Source organism: Poecilia formosa, unplaced genomic scaffold (assembly GCF_000485575.1).
Source record: "Poecilia formosa unplaced genomic scaffold, Poecilia_formosa-5.1.2 Scaffold140, whole genome shotgun sequence".
Lineage (NCBI taxonomy): Eukaryota > Metazoa > Chordata > Actinopteri > Cyprinodontiformes > Poeciliidae > Poecilia > Poecilia formosa.
Window position 1 is genome coordinate 891,260 of NW_006800079.1, and position 26,454 is coordinate 917,713.

Genomic DNA, 26,454 nt, shown 5'->3' on the forward strand with positions numbered 1-26,454 from the left:
TAATGACAGTGCTGTCTGTTTGGGTAACACCTGCATCCACTGTGTTATTTGATATCAGTAGGTTTAACCACATACTCAGAGTCAGACCACCTGGATTTCCTACTGGGGAGCTGTCTATTTATGTAATGGTTTCTAAGGCATTAAGCATACATAGGACTTTGGAGAAAAAAGAAAAAAAAATTCATACAGTGCAGATTTCCATTCATGATGATATTCACAGTGCGATAATGATGATGTTCAGTTATGACTCATCTGCCAATAGCACATTCTTTACTGCATCTTGTTGTCCCTTACATGGGTTGTGGAAAACAATATTTTTTTCAGGATTACAATTTATGTATCTCCATTCATCAATCCAATATCCCTACTTCCAGGGCAACATACTCTATACTCATATATACTAAGATAATATAAGTTATATATTTAATTTCCTTCCATGCAAAGTGTTTTGTATGTTCTCCAGAAAGTTAAATATTGGTCATATCTGACCAGAACACCTGCTTCCACATATTTGCTTTGTGACCTACATGGCTTGTGGCTTATTTTTTATCAAGTCATCTTCATAAATCCAGATTTGTGGAGTGCATGAGTAATCGTCAACAGATTCTTCCAGCTGACCTATAAATCTCTGCAACCTCTCCAGAGTTACCATAGGCAGCTGGAATACTTCTCTGATTCATGCTTTCCTAACTGAACTAGTAAGTCTGGCTGGGCAATCATGCCCTGGTAGATTTACAGTTGTGCCATACTCTTTCTATTGCTGGATTGAAAAGTGCTCTGTGAAATGTTCAAGCCTGGACGTATTGGTTTCTGACCTAACAGCTTTAATCTTCTCCTAAACTTCATCCCGAGATATATTATTTGCTATGTGTGAGGTATTCAAATATCACGTACAGCCTGTTTATACAGAAAATTTGTTACACACATTTGGACTTATTTATTAAGTAGGTGGCAATTTAGTCAACATGAATTTTATTTAGGAGTATCAGGATGAAAATAATTGCTACATGTCAAAAATTTGTATTTGCAAAGTGAACATTCTGTATAGCTGTTCCATCACCTGATATTCATGCGCAGCTTTGCATTGCTCTGTCACATAAACCTCCAATAAAAAAACATTTGCATTTATTTACTAGTGCCTAAAACTTTAAAAGCCAAAATCATTGAAGAAAATCATTAATCAACCTTATTCTTGTTCTTCCTATCTCCTCTTTTTCTCCCTCCTCCCCATTTCCTCTTCCTGTCGACCTCTGTTGTCTTCCAGGTGGTGCTCGACAACATGCGAAGGAAATGCAAGTGCCACGGGACGTCAGGGAGCTGCCAGCTCAAGACTTGCTGGCAGGTCACTCCAGAGTTTCGGTTGGTGGGTTCAATCCTAAAAGAACGTTTCCACATTGCCACCCTTATCAAGGCTCAAAACAGGAATAACGGCCAGCTGGACCATTCGAACCATAACAACCACAACAACCACAACCACCATCACAGTCATCGAGAGAACCACCACTCACATCGCCGGCGGCTTAACATCAGGGAGCTAGTGTATTTTGAGAAGTCACCTGATTTCTGTGACCGGGACCTTAGCTCAGACTCGGCGGGCACACAGGGCCGGATCTGCAACAAGACCAGCCCGGGGATGGACAACTGTGAGAGCCTGTGCTGCGGGAGGGGGCACAACATTCTGCAGCAGACGCGTAGCGAACGCTGCAACTGCAAGTTCCACTGGTGCTGCTATGTGGTCTGTGAAGAGTGCAGGATAACAGAGTGGGTCAGCGTTTGCAAATGAAGAAAAACACACTAAAAGTCACCAAACATAAGAATTAAAAGACAGACAAATGCCCCAATGTTTTTTGTCATGGACTGCAGTTTTTTTTGTTGCAGAGAAGTCCTGGAAGGACAGTGTGACGCATTTGATGCGGCAAACGGAAACCTGTGTTGGTCGGTGTAGAGCGTGCACATGCAGGAGGTGCCTGAAGCTGCCACACACCACCCTTCTTTGGAGACTATGGAACACAGTCGTAGTCTCAACCTTACTAAGCAAAGAGGATTGCTTCAGAAAGAAAGTAAAATTTCTTCTTAGCTTTATTGGTATAAGATCTATTTGAAATTCTGATTTGCTTTGTATATTTTAAACAATTCATACACTAAGCAGCGCAATCAGCAACTGATGACATTGCTTGAATCCAGCCATTTTCATGTCGCTTGACCACTAACTATACACACAAGTGTAGAAATTTAACAGATTTACTTCAAAACAACAAATAATATTTCAGCACTTGTGGATTTTGTGCCTTCTTGAAGGGCAGTTAAGGAGTTTCGATATTTATTTATAGCAGCTGTCATGTTGCACATAAGACAGAGCAGGTTTAACTGATACTTTGTAAATCCTCCCATCAATGTTGTTATGTTGTGTGTAATAAAGTATAACCCTGAAAACAACTATGACATCCCTCAAAGAACACGTGTCCTAATCATAGTAATGAAAGAGAAGATCTAGGTCTAAAATCAACTTTCAGAATGGACTGAGCTTTTTACATGTCTGCAGCCATGACAACTGACAGGCTGAAGGTAAAGTCAACCAAAAGACAGCATGTTGCTTTATGGGATTCCTCATGGCACACCTTCACCTTCTTCAAAGGGAAGAAATAAAATTAACTTCCAAGTACCACTTCTAAACACTAAGTGTGTGGACCCACTTAAACAATAACCACAGACACAAATTTGTGCCACTGTTTTCAGACCACCAAATAACACAGCACAGATATGCAGTTCTGCAGTGTGTCGTGTGTGGTCTGTGTGATGTGATACGTGATGTACGAAGATGGTCAGAATGCACATTAAACCCAGCAAGTCCACATTTTATCTTTGACGTGATCTAAACAGCACTGTAAATAAAAAGAAAAAGAGTAATGCTGCAGAAATGCCATCAATGATGTTCAAGTGTGTCAAGAAATTGAGCGCACACGAACGAGCTCCAGTTGCACACACACTATGAACATCCCTAAGTGAGATCAGGCAAAGTCTTCCTGTCTTGTGATGCAGTGTCTTGTGTGCAACACTGTAAGCTTCTTGTTGTATGTACACTCACTCGCTTCACAAATTATCAGTGTGTACTATAAGGATATTCTGATGTCAGCTGCAAAGTATATATAAGGAACAGTTTAAGTAAGCTACTTATCAGATGGTGTAATTTATTTAAAGCAATTTATTTTCTGTGTTTAAAACAGAAAAACGGAAATCTGGGATTGTGGAACCAGTATAACTGATAAGTAGTTTGCACATACTAAACAGTGTCCAGCAGAACTTTGAAAGATGTCAGCATTATGTATTCTAAGTGTTAAATGTAATGTATGTTTGTATTTTTTCTGTTTTAATATGGTTATTATCTAAGTTATTTTATTTTTGTGGATAACTTAATATTTGTAAGACAATAAAAACAGACTGTTCATGAAAGAGGCTTCATTGTGATCAGTGACGACATGAATTTGTCATACTATATTACAAAAGGTGCAGCTATTTACAGCACGCTATGATTTATGTTTTTTTACTAATATTTTCAGTTTTTCAAGACAACCATACTCAAGCATTTTTTATTTTCTAATTTAGGTTTAAGATATGTTTGATATATGCAGCATTTCAATAAAAACTCACGGTAACATAATAACTTGGTTATGATTTAAGATGGCTGAATGTTTAGAAATACACACCATCCTTTAAAATGTATACATTTTTATTTATTTGTCATTATTTTGAAGAAAACTGTTTTAACTTTGACATTAAATTTTGTAAAGGCTATGAAAGGGTAAAACATCCAAGGGGGTCAATGCTTTCTAATGGGAATACATCTCACTGAATTAAGACCACTCTTAAAGAAACACCATTGTCTGAATAATTGGGTTGCAAAAACGTAAAGATGACACAGGTATTCAAAGGTAAAGGCAGCCCTAATTTGAATCTATTTAATCTGAACATTACAGACATAAAAATGCTGAAAAATGTTCCCACTTTATATAATTTAGAACCACTATTACAAATTCTTGTCACAAATGACTCATGCATTTAGCTGTGAGTTTTGGATATTTCTAGGTGTCACATGGCTCACCTTGGCGTTTCTTATTATCAAAGTTTTTCTTCTACTTGGTAAGAAACCTAGAAAATCCATCAAGTGTTATTTTTGCTGCTGATTGACGCTATAAATTTGGTAGAGAAAGGTTAAGCTTTAACTTCAAAATAAAGGTCTTTATTTACAAGGTTCATATATTTATTTTTTTAACTTTACGGTGGCCCAGAAAAGTGAACCAAATGCAAATATCACAACACAACAGCAAAAGCCACAAAGTATATTTAAACTGAATAATAAACTTGCTATGATAAGTTTCCATTTTAGCATAACTTTTTGTTGTTGTGTTGTGACTTTTGCATTTTGTTTATCATTCAGTGGCAACATACTAACAAGTTCTATCACGTACTGAGCTCTAAATGCAAGACTTCATTCATGTTTTCTTACTATTGCTGCTAGAGTTATTGACAAAATACTCTAACCTTCTGGATGAATGCAGTGTGTATTTTACAGGAAATATTCCACAGTACATTGTGGCTAAGGGTAAGCTCCGCCAAGTTATGTTACTCTCACTGAGAGACCAAAATGACAACAAAAAAGACAATATTTCATTCAGTTTGCCTCTCTGTTGTAATTATAGTTATTGCAGCAATTACTCCTGACTTTGCTTGACCTGAATGTTTTGTTAGGAGTCTTTGGATATACCCAGACCAGATAAGACCACACGTTTGTGGTCAAGTGCAGACCCTCCCTTACCAGTTGCTGCTTGCGTGCAGAGAGAAATCCTGTTGAGTGTTCTGACTTACTTGTGTATTCTGTGCCTCAAGGGATGTGATGAAGTCACCAAGTGATGTGTAAAAATGCAAGAGATACACTTTTAAAGTAAACAGATGTGAAGTAAAATGTGCTATTCTGGACTCATGCGAATCTATTCTTATCCAAATATCCAGCTGCTCTCTGATGCACCATATGGACGCTGGATTCAACATGCACACTTCATCCTTAAGTGCGCTGATCCAAGTGAAAATGCTCTTAACAGCCCTCTCTTTGCGTATAAATAGTTTATGTGTGAATGTGTGCTCAGAGTTATGCTGTGTGTGTGAATTGCACGTGCGTGTTTGTTTATGCAGCCATGTCTGTTTCTTTTGGCGGACACATGCGTTTAAGTGACAGAGTGGGCGTATGCACGGTAGTATTATGTTTTCACAATGGCCTGAAACCAAGGTTGAGCAACCTGCTGAGATTGCTGTATGTGTTATTTAACCAGTAGGCTTCACTGGCTGCCAACTGCAAGTTCAAATGGTACTGGACAAAACCTGAAGCTCTTCACCTCGTGCTTTCTGCCCTGATGTTTTGATTTTAAATAGAAAAAAACAAAAACAAAGAGAAAACCCTCATATGTCTTAAAGACTTGCTAAATTTCTAATCCCTAAAAGTAATTATCACATATTAAATTACTTGAAAGAAAAAAAAAAGAAACATTAATCTTCATGAGAATGGTTCTTGCCTGTGAATGTGAGCAACACCAGGTCTGAACTTGTGTGCTAAGTTTATTTGAACAGTGACTGCTATTTTGATAGAAAACAGGTCACGAGTGACAGAAGATTTGGACTGAAACAACATCATGCTGGTAAGTTTGGTTTATTTTGCTGTGACATGAACAAGCATGTCTGAATCACTTGTTAAATATGCTTTAATGTTTTCAATGTAAAGGTCAGAGCGTGGCTCAATGATGCCCAAGTGGACTTACATATAATCGCAGATGATACTTATTGTTAATCACACTGTTTCATAAGCCTTTGGTTTAAAAGAGAGAAAGAAAAGAAGTAAGGAAGGTAAAGCAAAGATGTACACACCATTTCTATAATTTAACATACAGGTCATGTAAGCTGACCAAGAATGCAGAATGCGTTAATGTGATCTGGATCCTAGTGACACCTTTTCATTGAATTAGACCTGGGATTCCCACATCCATCTTTCAGTTTTGCTGACAAAGAAAATCCTAGAACAAAAGCTGTTCAAACTGATCTGTGACAGGGATGGAACAGCTGGTTTGTCTGGCCTAGGTTGTCAGCTGTTTTGCACTTTGAATGACTAGAAATGCAATTAAAACAAATAAAAAAATACTTCTAAATAAGTTTGCCAAAATACTCTGAGCAGAAAACTGGGTAACACTTTATTTGAAGGGGGTTGAATAACATTACTGTTTAAACTTTACCTTTAATAACATAAAGATACTTATTTTTTAAATTGCAATCAGTAATAATTTTATAACAAATTTATATCAGCAATGATTTCTTGGTTAATGTCAAGTTGTCATAATTTACCGAATGACACTTTATGACAGCAGTCATAAATATTCATGAAGGCTTATTCATGTTCATGACAGGTGTTTATGACAGTGTCATGTCAGTCTTATTCAACCCCCTTCAAATAAAGTGTTACCGAAAACTGTATGGGAAAATAAAATTAGCTGGAAATTCATACAAAATTAAGACAACAAAGTCATAATTTGGGGTGTAAATAGTCTGTTATCGATGTAAAAACGGGTGTGCAGGAGGACACTGAGCCATTCCCAGAAACCCACATTATCAAAATGTTCTAAAATGAGCAACATTTTGGTCACAGTCCCTTTATAAGTGTTATTATTATTTTTTTACATGTTAAAAATAAGAAAATAGTGACAGATGAGAGATGTAAAGGTGCATGATTATAGAAAACAAATTTCAAGCTAAAAATCCAAGTTTAAGGTTTGTCACATATCATTAATGCTCACTTCAGAGTTCAGCACAACAATTTCTATTTGTTTATCAAATTAATCAGCATTCAAATTTGCCCGTCGATTTATTATGTCGTCAATTACAATTGGATGTTCGTGATGACATCATCATATTTGTAACACCATTAGCAGGAGCCTAATGGGCTCTTAATTTTGCAACTTTGTTAGACAAAAGAAAAAAAATATGTTTAAGTGCTAGTTGATCTCTTCTAAAATATTTCAATTATTTTGTTTTCATTAAAACTTGGGCTTTCATTTCCATTCATAAGAAGACATGCCCAGCTAGAGCAAATTCTGCAGGAGGACTCGTACACTTCAACAGAAGGCATCACAAGGTAAAAATGCTATGTAGAAATATTAAAGCAACATTTAAAGACATCAGGCAGGAAATTAAAGCTTGGGTACATATTGGTCTTCCAAATGGACAATGGCTCTAAGCATGCAGCCAGAGCTGCTACAAAGTGGCTTAAAGACAAGACAGTTGGCATGACCATCTTACCCTGATCTCAATCCAAAGAAGTTGTGATTAGTTCTAAAAAGGTGTGTGTGGCAATCCAAACCTGACTGACTTTTACTAGTTCTGACAGGAGGAATGGACCAGAACTCAAAGTGAAACAATTTAAAAAATGATTATCCCCGTTACAGATCAAATGTATGTAAACTTCTGAATTCAAATAAAGTTACAAAAATTCTCTAAAAAAATGTGCTCACTAAGTTTTCTGGCATTTAGCGGAGATTTAATTTGCATAATTGACTAACTTAAAACAAAAAAGTTTGCTCTGATTTAACTTAAGTCAGTGAGAAAAAAAAAGTTTGTCTTTTTATTTGGTGTATATAAATATCTGGTTTCAACCATATATAGACCAACAAAACCAGAATTACACTTCACAATGGAGTGTGAACAATAACAATCTACCACAAAGTGTGAATCATCTCTCCATTGACTTGGTGCATTCATATGGAGTGCCAGTACATCTAATTGCCTTATGCATTATCAGAGAGCACCCCTGAAAAGTTGAGCATGCACAAAACTTTCAGGGTGCGATTACAGGGGTTTCGAACAGCAGCTGGAGTATTTCTTGGTATACATCTGAATTTAGGTCAGGGTCAATCACCTACTTGCTGCTTAAAATGCATCTTATGGTAAAGTTTAGCGCATGTTAGTCCCTGATCGTCAATAGGCCATATCAGATTATGGCTGACCAAGCTATGGTTGGATTAGAGGAGAACAAACAACTTCAGTACCAACCTTTTAAAGTTCAATCTTCAAAGTTATCTACTATTAAGTGAGCTCAGTTGACTAATGACGGCTAAGTATGTTTTCTGGATGATCAATCTCTATACTATGCTATATTATTTTCTGAAAAGTAAAAGGTAAGCTCTGTCTCCAATAGTTTCTTTATATTGTTTTAAAAAATTTGGTCTCAAGACGGGCTTGGTTTAAAATAACTAATTCGTTTTTTGTTTTTTTGTTTTTTTTTACCTTGTGGGATTTTGCTGCGATCTAAATGTGATGTGACAGGAACAGAGAACATGCAAGGTACATCTACATGATCTCATAGGGCCCCTCTTGTATACAGTCCTTTCAGGTTCTTTACAAATACTTGATCTGCGCTAACACTGCAGTTTGATCTGTGTTATTTATTCATGATCTTTTCCACCAGGGAGGGATCGAAGAGGAAACATGGATCATTTTTAGTGAGCTTTTTCCTCCATCAATTTTTGACGAGGGTAGCCATGGAGTACATGCTTTTAACACCATTTGCAACATATTCCGCTCGACCTAAACTGACTCTTGCTCCGCTGGATTTGAGTTCCACTTTCTCGAAGCCTGACAGGGAGCGAGATGGTGTTGAGAAACGTTATGGTCCCGCTGACGAATTCACTTTAACTCAAGCCTCACACACATACACACTCTACATGCTTGTCATTGTCAGCTTGGAAGATAGGGAGTGACACGAGGAGGAATTATTGTAAAATATTGATCAGCAGGGGTCAACCATTTCCTCACAAGAGGTGCTATTTGAGGAAAAAAGACAAACCTCTATGGTCCAATGGTTTTCCCTAGAAAGAACCTCGAGATGCTCTAAAACCAGCTGAAATGTAACACTTTTCGATTGAGAAAATTTGAAGATATCACTTTGCTTGGTTGATTCCAAATCAGAAACTAAATACTAACTGACGATGTTGTAGACATTTCAATAAACAAATAAGGGGACATTAAGACAACTTTGAGAAGTGACTTTCCAAAAATTCACTTTCAAGTAATCTTTTACACAGTCAAAATCAAAGTTTTTTTTTTTGTTTGTTTTTTAAGTATTTGTCATCTAAAAATGTTCTGATCTTTATTTGCCCAGTTCTTTTTTCTTGTCCTAAAAAACATCACAATATTGAACAGTGAAGTGCAGGCAGGTTACCTGAGTTAACTATCCTGGTAATATCAGCTGGTATTACTCACTGAGTTTATTCATAAGGAGCATAACTGCATTCAGTTTAAATACAGCTGACTATAGTTAATAAAATAAAATAGAGAAACTAAGATAAACTCAGTAGTTCCTAAAATGGTGTCAGTCTGTCCACTGCAGAAACAATTAACTGATAACAGCCTCTTTTCACTCAGACAACAAATACCTCAATTTCTAAAACTATTCCAATAACCTGAGAGATTGAGCACCAAAGTCAAAAAACATCTGAGAATGTTTGATATCTTGATTGTTGCCCTCTGACAAAGGACTCAACTTAATGTGCCATTGGTTAGTCTTTTATCTCTACATTCTTTCCTACTCTGTCATACATTCTCCAGTTTTCCTAAAAATGCTTCTAAACCACCATTTTGACCTCAACACAAAGAGTTCACCCTTTCTGAAGAGCATTAAAAAACAGATAATTTTTTATGAAGAAATATGCATTAAAATTCCTATATTCAGTCAACAGAGTTCCACTATTTTGAAGCGTTCTCCATTAAGGTTTTTTTTGTACAAATAACTTCAAGAATAAGTCAAAGCATTACTTTGGGTTAAAGGGTACCTGTAAGAAGCAAAAAACAAAACAAACAAAAAACACATATTTAAGGGGAAATATGAAGTAATTTTGAATTAAATGGTTTGGCTCTGTTTTAGGGCATGTTGAGCCTATTCTACCGTACAAAAACACTTTAATAAAAATTTATATTCTAATTATCTAGATTAACTTGCACAGTCAACTTCTAAGTTGGTGTTGATTTTAGGCATGCCAGTACTTCCATTAGGAAACAAGGGAGGAAGTAGCAAACCGCTGTCAGGACACAGTCCTTTAACACCTAATATTTGAGCAAGCAGCATTTTAGTGATCTCATTTTAAACTTCACTATAGTCATTTATTTTTTTTGTAATCTCAGAGCAAATATATATAATTTACTTTATGTATAATTGCAGAGTAGGCAGAAAATATAATCCACATTTCACAGATTTATGAGTAGGTTTTCTACGAGCTCAACCAAAATGTCTGCCATCTTAAATATATCTTAACTCTTTACTCTCAGCATGTCGTATCTGCCCTCTCCTTTATAAGCTTGTTGGCTTTTAGGTTTTAATCAGTTATCTGCCCCAAACAAGTAAAAACTGCTGACTCGTCCGCCAAACTGTCAAACTTCTAAGACAGTGAAATTAGTAATTCCAGCATTAATAACATATTGTGGGACAAGTAACGGTACCCTTTAATCTAAAACTGTTCAGCGGGCTGATTTATGTCCTCTCCACTTCCTACCTTCTTTTTTTATCTAACTGACCCATGACAGACTGCAACCCACAGTCTTCTTCAACCCGACCAGGCTTTAATCATCAAGGGGTGTGTATGGGTCTGAGAGATCTGAAAACCAGTGATGACCCAAATATTTTTTGTAAATTTTTTGTTGATATTTCTGTAATTATATGATGACAGATTGAGCACACAAAATTATGATTTTGTTACTGGAGAGTTGGTGGTTCATCCTGATTCTACAAAAACAACAGAGAGAGAGAGAGAGAGAGAGAGAGAGAGAGAGAGAAAGGTTCGGATGTTTACTGGCAGACCAGGACTGCTTAGTGTCATTTGGGATTTATGAGTATGGAGTCACATGTATGCGATATCAAATTTAGTCTGGAAATACTAAAACATTATTTTCTTTTTTTGTCCTAAAGCGTACTTGGAGCACAACACTTGACTAGATTAAATGAAACTTGCATATGTAAGAAAAAACATTAGATGTGCATACACTTTTGGCTTCATTGAGATGATCAGGATAAATTAATATGGTAAATTGACTGAACTTATTATTTTTTTTCTACAAATTTTGGTCAAATGGTGCCTACCATATGTCTGAAATTACCTATCAGTCACTTGAATTTATGACTGAAATATTTTCACTCTTAGATTATTTATTTTAATAAGTTAACAGGAAGCAAATTAGAAGAAAAACATCCAATCATCCACAAAAGAAAACTAAGCTCAAATAAACTCATGAGATCAGTGATAAACAGTTCAAAAAATGAAAGGATGAAAACAACACCACTGAATTCAGGTGTAACAGTCCAACTGGCAAAGGGCCTAAAAATACAAAATGAAAAAATGCCTGTTGGCAAGCTTTTTACTGGTAAAATTACAGTAGCTCTACAAAGGCCACATTTTTGCAAGTTGCCCTGACAGCTATGAATCAGTGTTTTTATGTGATCTTTAGTGAAAGTGTCCTTGGGTAAGACAAGGAGCCCTCACATTGCCAGCGATATGCACACCAGTGTTTGAAGAATACACAACAGTGCAGATGAGAGACAATACTGGTGTTTCGTTTAAGGGAAATTACTCTGAAATCATTTTCACAACATGGGTTGGTATGAAAGACATTTACCATATATGTATGCTATTAGTTTTTTCACAGAACTTGTTAGAAAGTAAACTATGAGACAAAAAAAATAATACATTTATTATTATTTTCATTTCAGAGCTTACTTTTTTCAGATGCCAACATTTTAAAGTCCTTCCTTTGTGCTGGAGGTATTAAATGTCTTATTTGTAGGAGGTTAAGTGAGAGAGAGAGTTGGGACAGTGTCAAAGAATGGGTGTGAGAGATGATGATGAGATTAAGGTTAATCAGTAGCAAGTTATTTGTGCAAAAGAAGAGAAAAAAAAACATATCCCTAGGCCATCTCTGCTAAATTACCTCGAGTTCACTGCACATGCTGTCTTTGTACAGACCTGCCAGGTTGATCTCACCCCTCATTCCTCACATTTTTCCTTCCTCTGTTCTCTCCTGTCCAGCGCTCCTGTCTTTTCCCCAATGATCCCAGAGGGCAATGCCGTAGACTGACAACACTGGCAGCTACGCAAAGAAAATTTACATCTCCTGGCCTGTGTACTGAGCTCATGCATACATGTTTACATGTGCAGGCTCCTTGTGGATGACCTAATTATTGACAGAAGCTGACTTTATGTCATGTCTTTCTGCAGTCTTTTAATGGAAAATAGAATTCCAGGAATATTTTGCGTAAAAACACATAAAACGCCATAACATTTTCATGTTAAAAGATAAAATTACCTAATGAAAACATAAATTTGTCTTTATTCCATGTGTTTAACACAGTGGAGACTGTAAGGTATGCTAACTAAAACTTTCACCTTCTGTTCTGTGCAGGTGTGACTGGGGCCACAGCTCCTATTTTGTCTCAAAGCTCACACACCTCCATCACCTGAACCCTCAGGTGCTGTTTTCCGCTTTTACCATAACTCAGAACTGATTTACTGGCCCAGTTCTTTAAAATTGACACATTTTCACAAAAAACGCTCAGAATGCAACGATTCGCCTTCCCCCGTGCATTGTACCAATTTTAATGTGACAGACAGAGGTGATCCAGTTCAGATGAGACTTAGAATTAGTGATGTGGACAGATTTGGACATGCAAAGAGAGGAGTGCCAAGTCGCTAATGCTACAGTGTTCTAACCTGCCCCATGCTGAAGGCAGGAGTGTGAGTGGGAAGATGCATATGTATGTGTATGTACATGCATTGACATTGTTTTTAAGTATGTATAGAATTTCCACAGAGGTGACCAAGTTAAAGAAGCCTGTGCCACAAGAGGGCAGTCTTACAACTGCAAGAGTGATTATTATGTTGGGGGTGGGGGACTAGTTCTTCATTAAACATATTTAACCAGCTTTCTTCGTAGTCTCCAAATTAAGGCATACATATTATTTAATTTAATGTGAATCTAAACATGAAGGAATACATAACTTTTGTAAAACAAAGTCCTGCTTGTCTGTGAACCACAAGTGTCACCAACGCAGTGCCAGTGTTTTGCATAGTGTGAGTGAATTGGGATCAAGGGTGTAAAATGCACTGCACAATACTAAATAAGGCTACAGTAAGGATGTGTTTGCAGTTTTCTTTTTTGATGATATTCAATTAATCAATCAATTAAGTTTATCTGTATGGCACGTCAGCAACAAGTCAGTTCACAGTGATTTACATCATAAAAACAGTACACTTGTTAAACACAGTGTTGCCATTGTGAGAATCTACACAAGCATATTATGAGGAGTGCAACATAATCTATGTTTTACATTCTTCCCTGTAACCGGCAGGCCCAGAAGACATATTTGACTAGGCTTCATCCTGGCCTGTGAAAAATGTCTTCTGAATAACATTCTTCTTTGTATGATGCAGCTTATGTGTCACCACCTCTCTGCATCAGATATGGTCTCCCCTTGTGGGTATGTGACTCTCAGTTGTGTGGTGTAACTGAGAATTATCCTTGTTGTAAGTGAACATTCATTCATTTTGAGTTTAAAGCCAAATGCATGACACACACTCCAAACAGCTATGCTTTTATTGGGGTTGTGACATTAGTATACTTTTACAGGGATCAACAAACAGCAAGAGTGTGTGCATGTTTGCACAAGTGTGTGTACTTGCAGAGTCTTGCATTCACTTACACGTGTTAATGTATTTCCATTCAGTGACGCACGCTCCAGAGTAACGAGAACAAAGAGATCACACAGATCAGACGCTGGGCAGGAGTGTTTAAGAGTGCACCTACCTCCCAGTGTCACAGCAATAGCCTTCATCTTACCTACAGAAACCACAACAGAGGAGAAGTGGGATGCCTCTCGGGAACATGACTGATGGCTCCCGCCCAAAGGGGAATTCCATACTAAGACCAATGTCATGCTCAGGTGAAATAAATAACCCACCGCAATAACATTTAGTCTATTTTCTGCTTTACACCTATATTAAAGGTAGCAAATGACACACAGGTCCCTGCAAAACTATTCACTCCCCTTGAAATTTTCTACATTTTGTCATGTTCCAAACAGAAATTCAAGTGTATTTTTATGTGATTTTATGCAACAGATCAAGAAAAACTAGTGTACAATTAAGAAGAGGAAGAAAAATACTATATAACTATCACTGCTGTTTTCATAAATAAAAGTATGAAATGTGTGATACACAAGTGAATTTAGCTTCCTTTTACACTAATTCACCTGAATAAGTGAAATATGTCACACAGAACTGTTCACTTATTCTCTTGGAATAAAAAGAGTATGTGCCCAATGTGTATGTATGTGTATGTGTCTCTCTGGAAGGGCGACTAAGCAGATAAGCAAGCAAAAAGCCCCCTCTAGCTCTGGAGCATCTGGAACACACAGCCCCCCCCCATAGTAATAGCAGAAGAAGGACGGCTGGCCTGCGAGTCTAAAGCTAGGGAGATACAGGAAGACAGTGTGACTTCAGCTTGTGTGACAAAGGAATGCCTCAGCACTTCCCTGCTATGTCTATTACAAGGAAATAAACATGACAGTTTTGATGCTGACTGGTTTCTGGGCCCCACTCAAAATGGACACATCCAGTTTTTGGCATTGGGCTTCACAACAGCAGCTCTGGGCTGACGTTCCACCATATTGCGAGTTCCTATCTGCATGGCACTGGTGACATTAGATGCAGGCTTTTGGTGGCTTCATGAGTATGAGAAATTTCATAAGCATGGGTGAGTGTTGCAGGTTACTGCACCACTTACAAAAATAATGAAGGATCAGAATTCATCTATCAGGAGATGGTAGTCCCATTTGGAGGAGTGAGGCTTTCTATGGAAAAAACCCTCCATTGCCCCAATTTGCCTGAATTTCAGCTGGACTGTCATTGTCTGTTTGGACCAGTAGTTGGCTTCGGTACAACTCTCGAACTTGTTGTGTCCTTCCGTTGTGTTGTATTGACGTAAAGTTGAGACCCCCTCTAGGATCACCACCATCAACACGGTCAGATAAGGGCTTCTGCAACACAAAGCGGGTTTTATTTGATTTTGATCAGGTCTGGTGCTGTGCAGGGGTTTGCTTATATAGCTCATGGCTTCATTCAGGTTACTGGAAGGCATACATTGCACAGAGCTTTATGCCCCTGAGGTAAATGGAGCAGGTGTACAAAGCTATCCTTATGAGCAGAAGAAAATGGGTTGGAGTCAGAACAGTAATCTTTCATTTGTAGTGTAGGGGCTGGATATATATGCACATTGTTGCTTGTATTCCCCCATAAGTGTAATCTTGACATCTGGCATCAACAAATGGGTTTGCACAGCTGTGTGGCACTGTGGTGAATAGGTACATCTTTTAACTTTAGTGCTAACACAGCATTTGTTAAAAGAGGGTTACTATGTTCACATTTTTTCCACAGTCCTGTCTTTAGCAGTTTCCCTGCACTCAGTACCCTCAGGAAAAGTGTTAAGTATCATAAACGGGTTATAATAATTACGTTCAAGCCTATAGTTTATAGTGGTGGTGGTGGGTGAGAGCCATTTTGGGGTTGCTTAGCTACAAGTTAACACACAGTCACTCATTATTAACATCTTTTATCTTTTTACTCAATCACTCATCCTACAACAAGAGAAAGTCCCTTTGTAGTTGTCAATGTTAACCTTTCCTGCTTCCATCTCCTGACCATAGACAGGAAACCCGGGAGAGAAACATCTTCCAAGGCCAAAGTTAATGTCCTCCTCTGGGTTAACTTAAGGTCACACAGACTTTTACTAACAAAAACAACTATTAACGGGGTAGTGTTTTGTGTAGTTGCAGAGAAGGTGCCCCTTCCTAACCATAGCAAAGGCTCTCATGTCTCCCCCCTTCTTCTTCCTTTACTGGTATCCTGATTGGTAGCTTTAAATAATGGCTACAAGTGCCACAGATTATTTTAAAATTCCTAAGACAATACTTAAAAGTTTTTGATTAAAATGGAACATTTGTGAATAATTTCAAGGTGTATTACCCTGTATAAATGTTAAGTTTTGGATTTCAAAGCCTCCAGAACCAATTAAGGAAGACAATTCTTTCTGCAAGAAATGTAAATTTAAAATGTCCCCCTAGGTGTTTTTAATTGTACATACCGTAAAACAAAAATACATTGCATGCACTGACATAGTTAAAAGCAAAACAAATAATAAAATAAGGGCCTTTTTGCAGTATTTCCAAACAGTTTTGGCAGGTGTAACAATTGTATTTAAGAGGCCCAGGTCAAGACTCCTACTACTATTCATCCATCCGTTTACTCCTTCATTCATCCCATCCATCCTGCTAACCGCTCAGTAAGGGCATCCAGTGCAGAGCAAGCCTCTAATCTGCCGGCCCGAGCAGCTGCTGCTTTGTGGTCGACAGACAGCAGGGCTCTTATTATTATACACATATGCATGGGCTAACACACACATATGGGAATACTCACATGCAAATACACACATACATACAGCATAACTCTCTAATGTGGTAGGCCAGCTGCCAGTGGCGTGCCTTCCCTTCACCAGTGTGACCCAAGCAGTGCGGCTTCAGCTTCTGGTGCTACTGGTGCACTCTGGGGGAATTTCCAGCTCAGAGCTGAAACACAGTGGTTGAATGTGAGAAAAACATTTTGAGACAAAAATTAAGAAAATAACCAAAAAGATGGAGTGAAAGTGATATTTAATCATTGTCTACACAGTTACAAATACTAACATGTTGTGACTTTTCTGTTCTGTTTGGGGCTTTTATAGAATCTACAAATAAATTTTCAACCAACTTCATCCTGAAACACCAAAATAAAATCTAATGCAAAGAGGCAATTAATATGTTTAAGAGACTCCATTTACTCCACATGTGATTCTGGCTTTTCTCTGCATCTTAACCAAGAATGTCAACAAGATCGCAAACTGCTTAGGGATAAACATGTAGATTTATGCCACCAAATTGATCAACACATTGATGGGAATATCCATGCAGTTTTAATGCTCCCACTCTTCTTTGCATTCCCATCCAATCTTGCACACTGCACATCTGTTGGTGAGGTCAACAGTTTTTTTCCCATTGCAGAAACATGATGATGATGGATGTGCTGGCCACAGAGGGTTTCGCTGTGGTTTTTTCTCTAGCTTAGCCCCAGTCCTGGTCTTCCTATCACTCCATTCCTCTTTGATTAATCAGTTGCTTGCCTAATCACTATAGCCATTCTCAATCTTGGGAATGTTTAATTTCTTTACTCTTTTTAAGTCTTCTGATACGTTACAAGTTATTTGCCTTACAACTGGTCTTTGATTTATTTTGGTGTTATCCCATAGAATAATTTATAAGCTAACAAAACTATTTTAACGTCTATTCTCTGAGATACAGGGTGTTAGCATAAGGACTTTCAAACAGGGATGATGTACTGTATATTCTTAGTTTTAGTGAGAATGCAAGTAGGAGCATTGTGGAGCAGCTGTCTGACTTTTGCAGAAGGGATAATAGAATCCTGATAGAAAGGAAGTGTTTACTATTTGAATCAGATCAGATACGATGACACGCAGAATTTTCTTAAGGAAAGTTGTGGTAGGCTATCAAGAGAAGGAGGAGCCTTGATTTAAAATTCATGGCCGAGTTGGTAAAATTCAGCAATAGTGCTTTGGAGCTGATGTCACAGCGTATGACGTTTACGTCGCTCGGCGCCATCTTTGGTGTCCACAGACCAAAACAAACTAGTCAGAACACCAGTGTTTTCTTTGTGTTACTGACCACAGTGAAGTTGTTTTTAAGTTGGATATTGGATATTCGCGCTCCACGGAGTAAGGGGCGTTTAGCTAAAGTTTGATCCGATTTGTGAACGCTAATTTCGTCCAGCTGTTCTCCACCGCTCCCTCCTCAAGGGCACCAAAGTGAAGTTAGTTTCAAGTTGGATATTCGAGCTCCGCAGAGTAAGCGGCATTTAGCTCAAGGTTGAACCGATTTATGAACGCTAACGTCGGCCAGCGGTTCTCCACCGCTCCCAGCAAAAGCGCTCAAAGGTTCACTTAGGGACTGTCAACAAATTACCGAACCAAACACTCCTGTCAAACAAATATTAATAAATGCCTTGAATTGTGACCAATTGACTAATTGTAAGTGCTAATTTGTGCTTTTACCTGAGACACAATATCCTCTATTAGATTTTAAAGTCATATATTTTAAATAATTTTAATAAATAATGTTTTCCTCAATAGCTTCCAAGTCATCTGACTTATTTTCTCAATCACTTTGTAATCTTTCTACTAGTCTGTATAGGTGAGGCACAGTCATTTGTTTTCCATTTTAAGTCATTTTCTTTTTTTTTAACAATTTTTTTTGTCAAAATGTAGGGTTTTTCTTCAATAGCTTCCAGGTCATGTGACCCGTTGACTCAAAATCTGTGTTAAATTATTCTACTAAACTATATAGATAAGGCATGTTTTTATTCAATTTTGACCCCTTTTTTTTATTTTTTAACCAAAATTATATTTAAAAATTTTTTCACAAAATGTATTACCTCAGGCGATCATCACATTTGTTACCTGTAATGTTCAATTACATACAATTCTGGAACAGGATTTATTTCATTACATGTTCACTTATCTGAAATTTGTTAAATACAAGAAATATTTACTTAAAGTGTGATCTATTTTATAAAATTTACTTGTCACCTTTATTGTTTAATTACACATTAAATGTTTAAAGATGGGCTCTTTCATCTGGTTTGTGTCATGATGTGGTGTGGCGGTGGACCCAAACACAGCAGGCAGTAGACATACTTTATGTGGATGTTATTTTAATGAACAAAATAAAGCAAAACAAATCCAAAAACCCAGTGTCCTGACAGTTTGCTTGTTACATCAAGTGTAACAAGCAGATGTCTGATTATATAATTATTTACTTTAATCACATAAAATATTAATTTAAAAATATAATCTTCCATTATGTGTATGTTTATTACCTGAAATATTTTAAATATAAATGTTTTACTTAAAATGTGATTCATTTCTTCACCTGTTTACATGAAACTTGAAGTGCTTGAATCAAATGTTTCATGAATGTTTAATACATTAAATTATTAAATGAGAGAAAACAGCCACTTCCAAGTGTATTTCAACACAAATGGTTCCTGTTCCTCTTCAGAGTCTGCAGCCTTGCTCAGCTCCTCTCCTGGGGTTTCTTCCTCCTCCGCCTCTCCAACTTGCTCCTCTTCTATTGCCTCCGCTACTGTGTTTTCATTATTTACCCCAGAAGAGGTAAATAATGAAAACAGTCTCAGTAACTTGTTGATGATCTTGCTGTATCGCCTCTTTAATTGACGCGCATGTCGGAACGATGTTGTAGTGTTTACCTCAGTGACCCATTTTCAGCGATGGAACCCAGTCTGGATTGAGCTAATCCATTTCACACATCGGTTTGCCTTCAAGAGGACATATCAGAACACACATCAGTATTAATGTTGTAAATTTGATAACACTAGCAAACTTAAATGATAGGTTATTCACAATAATGGAATAACCTCAATGTCCACTAAGAAAACTTGGACTACGCTACCTAAACAATATTAGCCCGACCTAAACAAGGTTGACCCACTTAAATGAACTCAACATAAACGGAGCATGAGTACAACCGGAAAAAATCATAGCAAAAAATTATGACACAACACTAACAAAGCGAATTTAGACACTCACCAGAATAGAAATGTCTGGAGCAAACTTGTAGGTATCTGGGGATGCTAGAGAACGTAACATCAGCAGGTCTCAACCGCTGATACCAAGACATCCGTCTTCTTTTCGTTAGCTCCGATAGCTTAGCCTCCTCTTGTTGTTTCCAAGCAGGAAAACAGTGAAAAGAAAGTCCGTTTTCCATCTTTTTAACATTGCAGTCATGTGATCGGTTATTACATTCAATAACGCGGCAAGTTCGTACCATAGCTAAATTATTTTAAGTAACTTGGATTAAAAAAAGAATGTTGTTTTTGTTGGCTATGTTTATGGACACCAAAGATGGCGCTGATATCCCTCCATCTACGGCAGTGACGTCACGTTCCAAAACTCTATTTTATCTACATTTATTGTGTTTGGCCTTAGCACTGACACTGGGAATGATAATGTGGAGATATTTTTTATTTTTTTTATTTTTTCAATTTTCTCTGTAAAGAAGTTGGCAAATTCACTGCAGGCCTTGCTAGGATGGAGTTGAGATGCTACAGCCACAGAAGGGTTTGTCAATCTGTCAACTGTGGCAAACGGAGCACAAGTATTGTTTACGTTTTTGTTAATGATTTCCGCAAAGAATGTTTCCTTTCCATGTTTTAGTGCTGAATGACAGGTTTCCAGTTGATCTTTGTAGATTTCATAATTAACTTAGAGCTAAGTTTGACAGAATCTATTCCACTTATTACTAGAGTAGTACTTCTCCATCAGTAATAAGTCCATTCATACCATACAACAGACAAATACACATACACACAGTGTCCAGCTGTATCTGCTCATGGGAAGTGATGGTGAGATCAAAGCAGTCGTCTTGTCATTCTTCCTACACTAAGCCCATAAAACACTCAACCACACTCCTACACACCATTCAGGATACTGTTAATCAGCACCAGCCTGAGTTACCAAGAGTTCAGAAGGAATCGGCAGCATTTGATTTCTTAGTGCTACTGAGTAGTAGGGATATTTCTGTTTTTGTCCTTTTAATTTATTATGTTTGTTTTTCCTTGCCATTATGAACATCAACTGATTCTCAGTTCAAAACAATGAGTACATGTCAGTTTTGAATTATTTGAAAAATAAATTCAAACAAGTAGTTGAAAGAATTCACAAGTCATTCTGAACCCTTACGAGGATTATTGTGTCTTTTTCAAATAATTACTTACTTTGTTACAAGATAAAAGCTATCCATACCAATAAGAGAAATAAAGTTATTTTCCCCCTCAACCTAATGATTTGTTGAGCAACTCTTGGTGGCAACAATTGCCACCAAGTGACAATGAGTATTTTAATTGGTGTGTATAAATGTTCTTTGGAGAAATGTTTTAATTCAGCAACAATAGAAGATTTTCAAGCATCAACGGTCTGTTTAAGGTCTTAACAAAAGGATCTCATTGTGACTGAACGCTGAATTTTACTAGACCACTCCAAAACATTTTTGTTTCTTTGGTTTGAGCTGTTTGGAAGTGGAATTTTGGATCATAGTCCTGCTTGAGCATCGGGTCAATAGAACGTTTCCCTTCAGGTGTTTCTGGTAGAGAGCAGAAATAATTGCAGTTCTGTTCTGTTTTACTGTTGCTGATGCTTAGCTAATTCAAAATGCTTAGAACCAGCTAAGTGTAACTCTTCTTATTATGTTGTTGGTCACCTAGCACAACAAAAGATGAAAAACTCCTCACAATGTGATTGACTGCAGCCAAGTGGTCCGACAGGCTGAAAAATAAAAGACACAGTTAGCGCCGTGACTGAGTGGTCAGCCACGAACACCAACCGGCGCAGCTCCCACTCATAGGGTCACATTTTTCCAGCCCAACCACAAGAAAACTTTACAAATTATATTTATAAATGTTAAATATTCTTACAGTACCTTGTTAATAGTTGAACTAGAAAAATATGACCCTAAGTAAAAAAAGAAGTGAAGAGCTGCCTCTCTCGCACCTACCTCCACCAGCGCTCCTCAGAATTCTGGTGGAGGAAGCCGCGAGAGTGCCTGACGGACCCGTTGCATGCAGTCACTCATCACACCACTAGGTGGCTCCAAACAAAATCAAAAATACATACAACCATCACTATAATCATTTCGATCAAAACTCACACAGACACACGAGCTCTTCTCTCTGTTACATAAGCATTTAGATGTTTTCTTGTCAGTGCAAAGAATATCTTACAGATGTTATATATATAGTGTCATATGCCTTGATGTCTAGAGGATCATCAAGATATGTTTGAGCAAATGTGAGACTGTCATTGTCAGCATTGGGTTCAACCTTGGAAGGAGGCAATTTTTCCCTGTCCATGTCACATTGTTGAAGCATGAGCATTGAACTTAGATGAACCAATTAGGCCTGTAGTGCTAGATCAGTCTTTCTCAATCTGTGGTATTCAGACCACTGGTGAGCCGCGGGCGCCCCCTAATGGTCCGTAAAGTATTGCATGTAAACAACCGTTTATTTTCCGTTAAGTGATCTCAAAGTGTGACTAATACAATTAGTTTACCAAATAATTCTGCTTAAAATTAACAATGGCTAAATGGCTTAAAACAGTGTCACTAAAGAAAGACTGAATATACCATTGGAACAAAAACAACGACAGGACTACTTATAACAGAGGAAGCCAAGTCATACCTGCTGAGAGTGATGCAGAAGAGAATGTTTGTTTATGGAAAGCAACTGAAGTCTATTTTTCTTTTATTGTGTTTCAAAATTACAAATAGCCCTAAATGTCATTAATGCACACAACACTTGGTAGTAATTAAACACTTATTTTTTTATTCCCATGTGTTTGACCTCATTGGGAAGATTTGAATCCACTTTCAGAATATGTAGATAACTCAAAATGCCTTGAGTAGACGTGTTCATGGTTTTGCCGTGGCCAGTCACATTTGCAAAACAGCATAAATGAACAAAAAGAACAACAATAAGCTCGTTAAGAGACTAAAATTATTAATATATATTGACATGTTGTGTTATTGTGGGGCAATGTCAAGTTAGGTGGTCCGTGAGTGTTTGTTAAATGGATTAAGTGGTAGTCAGCCTGAAAAAAGTTTGAGAAACACTGTGCTAGATGTTCTACGTTTCTTTGTAGACTCCTGAATGAGTAATAGAAGCACTCTTTGGGCAATTTTACTAAGAAAGGTTTACAATTGTTCTCTTCTTTTGTGGAGAATAGCTCTCTAACTGTAAATAAAGTATCAAACCCTTAGAAAAGGCTGCAATACTTTCATGATGTTCATTACTTTTCTCCTCTGCTGGTCAAAAATTTATTTTGAGACATAAGATGTTGCATTTCAAGATATCTTAGGTTCTTTTTGAGAGGTTTCTTGATCCCACAAGTCTGAAAGTAAAGAGGCCTGGGTGTGACTAGTAAAACTGAACCCAATACAAAGTGTTTCATCACAGTGGATTTGTAAATCTCCTGTCAGTTTTTTGTTTTAATCTGGTGACAGGAATGTAAGACCCAAGTTAAGGGAAGTTATTTTGCCTGTCTGTTCTGAGTCAATATTCTTTAGCCAGTCACAAAGTGAGGTCAGAGGTTAAATCAGATCGCGTCATTAGCAATGGAATCAACCATATTTCTGCAATCACAACCTTCTTGTGAGGTTACAGGGACTTGATACAAAGGAACCAGAGAGGAATTGACCAAGGAGAAAAAGCTTCAAAATGTAGGCTTATCATTGGGGTATTTAGCATACCCTTAATCTGAGACAGGAGTCAACTGTATTAACTCAATTGTATCCAGATGATTACAATCTGGAAGGGAATCACTTTAAAGTCTTTCCCCACATAACCTTACGTACTTACTACCTGTGTCACGCAAGTGTTCTAAGACTTAACATTTGTTTTAGAACTTGTGAGAAGTATTTTAATGTGTTCTAATATGTTTTTATTGATTTGAGAATATTGTTAAATATAGTTTGTTAAATGTTTTTATTCTTGGCAATATAAAACACGGTTACCCAAGATTAACAGAATTAGGCATCATTTGGAAAATGAAAATGCTTGTTTTGGTAAAAAATTTAAAAAATACATTCATCTATTTCACAAGAGTGACATTTTGATTTTCAGTTTTACAAAACAAATACACAATTCATATCCAGTTGTATAGATCAACCCCATTAGGGTAATTGGAGTGATTTTGTTTGGGGTAAACAAAATCACCCCAATTTAAATTTAGTACAAATAAAATAACATGTTTAGACTCAAGTAATGACTAAGTATTTTTCTCATACATTTATTTTGCATTAAACGTATATTGCATATCACTTACGTATAGAGCTGACAATCTCTTATATACACTGGTTTCAGGAAGAAAAGTCAAGGATGTCAGTTAGATTTCATTACAGTATAAATACAATATTATCCCAAGCAACATAGTAAAATAGACATGATGTGGGCATACTTTTTTAAGCTGAAAGATTTATAGAGGAAATTAGAAGTCCAATCTCTGGGATTAGGCGTGGAAAACGTGCTCAATATTTCCATTGAATCAGCAGTTACTCCACATTTCACAAACCTGACATTTTACTCCCATTGCTGTGGCCTGGCTTTATTCCCAGAGACCTACCAGCTGCTGTTGAACCCAGAAGTTTACATAAATCAAATAAAAAGACCCATAAACCTTATTTTTTCACTGTCCGCAGTTAAATCAAAACAAAATTCTCTTGTTTTAGGTCAGTTAGAATTTTGAACCTTTTTGCCTTTTTAACTGGGTGACTTGTGCCAAATGGCTTGGGTTTCCCTCCACAAGCTTCTCACAGTAGCTAATAAGAGTTCTGGCCCATTCATCCTGAAAGAACTGGTATAACTGAGTCAGGTTTGTTATGTTACAACAAATGAAAAAGTATTCATTTTTTGATCAATATTATTTCACCTCTCTCAGAAAAGAAAAATATTTACTGTTGCAAATATGTTGCTTTTTGCATTTAAACTTTGATATTTAAGACGTTGTCAACACCTGTCAGCGTAATATTTTATTACATTCATACTTCAGAGCTAATCTTCACCCACTCACTCTTAATATAGCAGGTTCAATCCTCTGTTTCTATAATTATCTAGTCATAAGAAGTTAATATCATGTGTAATTACCCATACGGGGTGTTTTAAAAAGTAAAAATGTTAAGTGTTCTATGCGAGAACAACATCACTCTAAAGAAAGTACCTAATTGCTGTAGACTGCCATTGAATGGTCTAATTTACTACTTAAATTGCAGACAGAAAGAATACCAAAAAGAGTGTATGACCCCTCTAAGGGGTATAACCTCTGCAGTAATTCAACATGGTTGAAGAGGTCACCATTAGTCCAAAGAAAACATTGGAGGCTCAGAGTGTGAGATTTTTGTGAGCATTTAAAAAGAGTGCTATTAGAACAGAAATGTAAATCTATAAATAAAACATACTCATCTAACAAATAATGGAAGTTTATATTGTATAGATTTTTAAATATATGAAATGAGCCATGACTTAATTTCGTCCCAAAAATATTAAGGATCACAAACAAAGCTCCAAAGTAAAACATGGTGAGCGCAAAAAATGACCAGCACCAAAGTCAGATTAGTCATATAACTTCTCTAATTCATCCCAAAAACAGAACTGAAATTAACCGTAGAATATATCTAAAATTAAAAAAAAATACTAATTTACAGTTCAGCAGTTGAATGTTATTTTCTTTCTAAATTACTTTCCCATGGAATGTTTTTTTTTTTAGATTTCCCAAATATTTTGTAACCAACCCAAACCACTTTCACATCAACCCAACTCAACCAGTAACATTTTTCAGCTTAAAGAAACATAATTGGTGTAAACCCTTGCATGGTTCCATATGTGTATGGTCAGGTTGAGTCGGCATGGAGTTTGCATGTATATACCCACAGGAAACACTCATTAAAGTAATGTCTGTGTGTGTTGTACCTGCTGTGTTGTTTCAATTACATTTTATAAGAAAGACTCACCAAGGTGAGTAAGAGTGGTGTAGGGCTGCTTGTGTTTTTCTGACTCTGTTGATGCTGTGGGTGAGCAGGGAGGGGCAGAAGACCCTGATGTGGTTGCCTCTGCAATACTCCAACACATGGCAGTGAGGGCATGAGGCTACATCACCAAAAATGTCTGGGAACCTTGTGTTTGTGTGAGCGTACAGTGTGACTTTTAATGGACTGACGTGGCCAAACTGATCATTATGTGTCTCTGTGTCATTGCAATACCCTGGGAATATTTGTTCCAGATAGACAGAACAGCTGCCCTGCTAACCTCCAATGGTACACCACAATCACTATCAGTCTTACTGGAAATAAGCATGTTTCTCTTTCAATGTATGCACATTGATTCAAACTGTTATTTTACTTTTACATTAGTTATGTCATGGCTTGGTAAAAACACTACGTTATGTACTTTGTAGAGAGGGTCTGGGCTCTCGGCTATTGAAAATTGCTTCCTGGATGCATGGACTCTGTTGAGGTTCTAAATTTTACCCAGTTGCTAACATTTGTCCATGACGTGTGTAAGTTCGATGCTTCTCGGAAATTGTCTGCGTTGTAAACAACCATCCTCCCCTGCAGAGAGAGAAGTGCAGACCCAAACGAGGCAGCTGTTAATGTTAATTCAGTATAAATGTAGCCAATATGGAATTACTAGCTTCGTTCACTTCCTCCGCTAC

At 37.2% G+C, this 26,454-nt stretch overlaps 1 protein-coding gene and 1 long non-coding RNA gene across 2 annotated transcripts in view; both read left to right on the plus strand.

Annotated features, from left to right (window-relative positions):
• Positions 1-2,895, plus strand: part of wnt10a (wingless-type MMTV integration site family, member 10a) — a 30,998-nt gene extending 28,103 nt beyond the window's left edge. Inside the window, exon 4 of the mRNA XM_007562706.2 lies at positions 1,265-2,895. Within this exon, the coding sequence (XP_007562768.1) occupies positions 1,265-1,783 (519 nt within the window). The 3' untranslated portion in view covers positions 1,784-2,895. The remainder of the gene's footprint in view (positions 1-1,264) is intronic.
• Positions 2,896-6,252: 3,357 nt separating this feature from the next.
• On the plus strand, positions 6,253-21,513 carry LOC107837403 (uncharacterized). Its single transcript, XR_001663423.1, has 3 exons — positions 6,253-6,262; positions 15,609-15,610; positions 21,425-21,513. It is a non-coding gene; the product is annotated as an uncharacterized LOC107837403 (long non-coding RNA).
• The last annotated feature ends 4,941 nt before the right edge of the window (positions 21,514-26,454 follow it).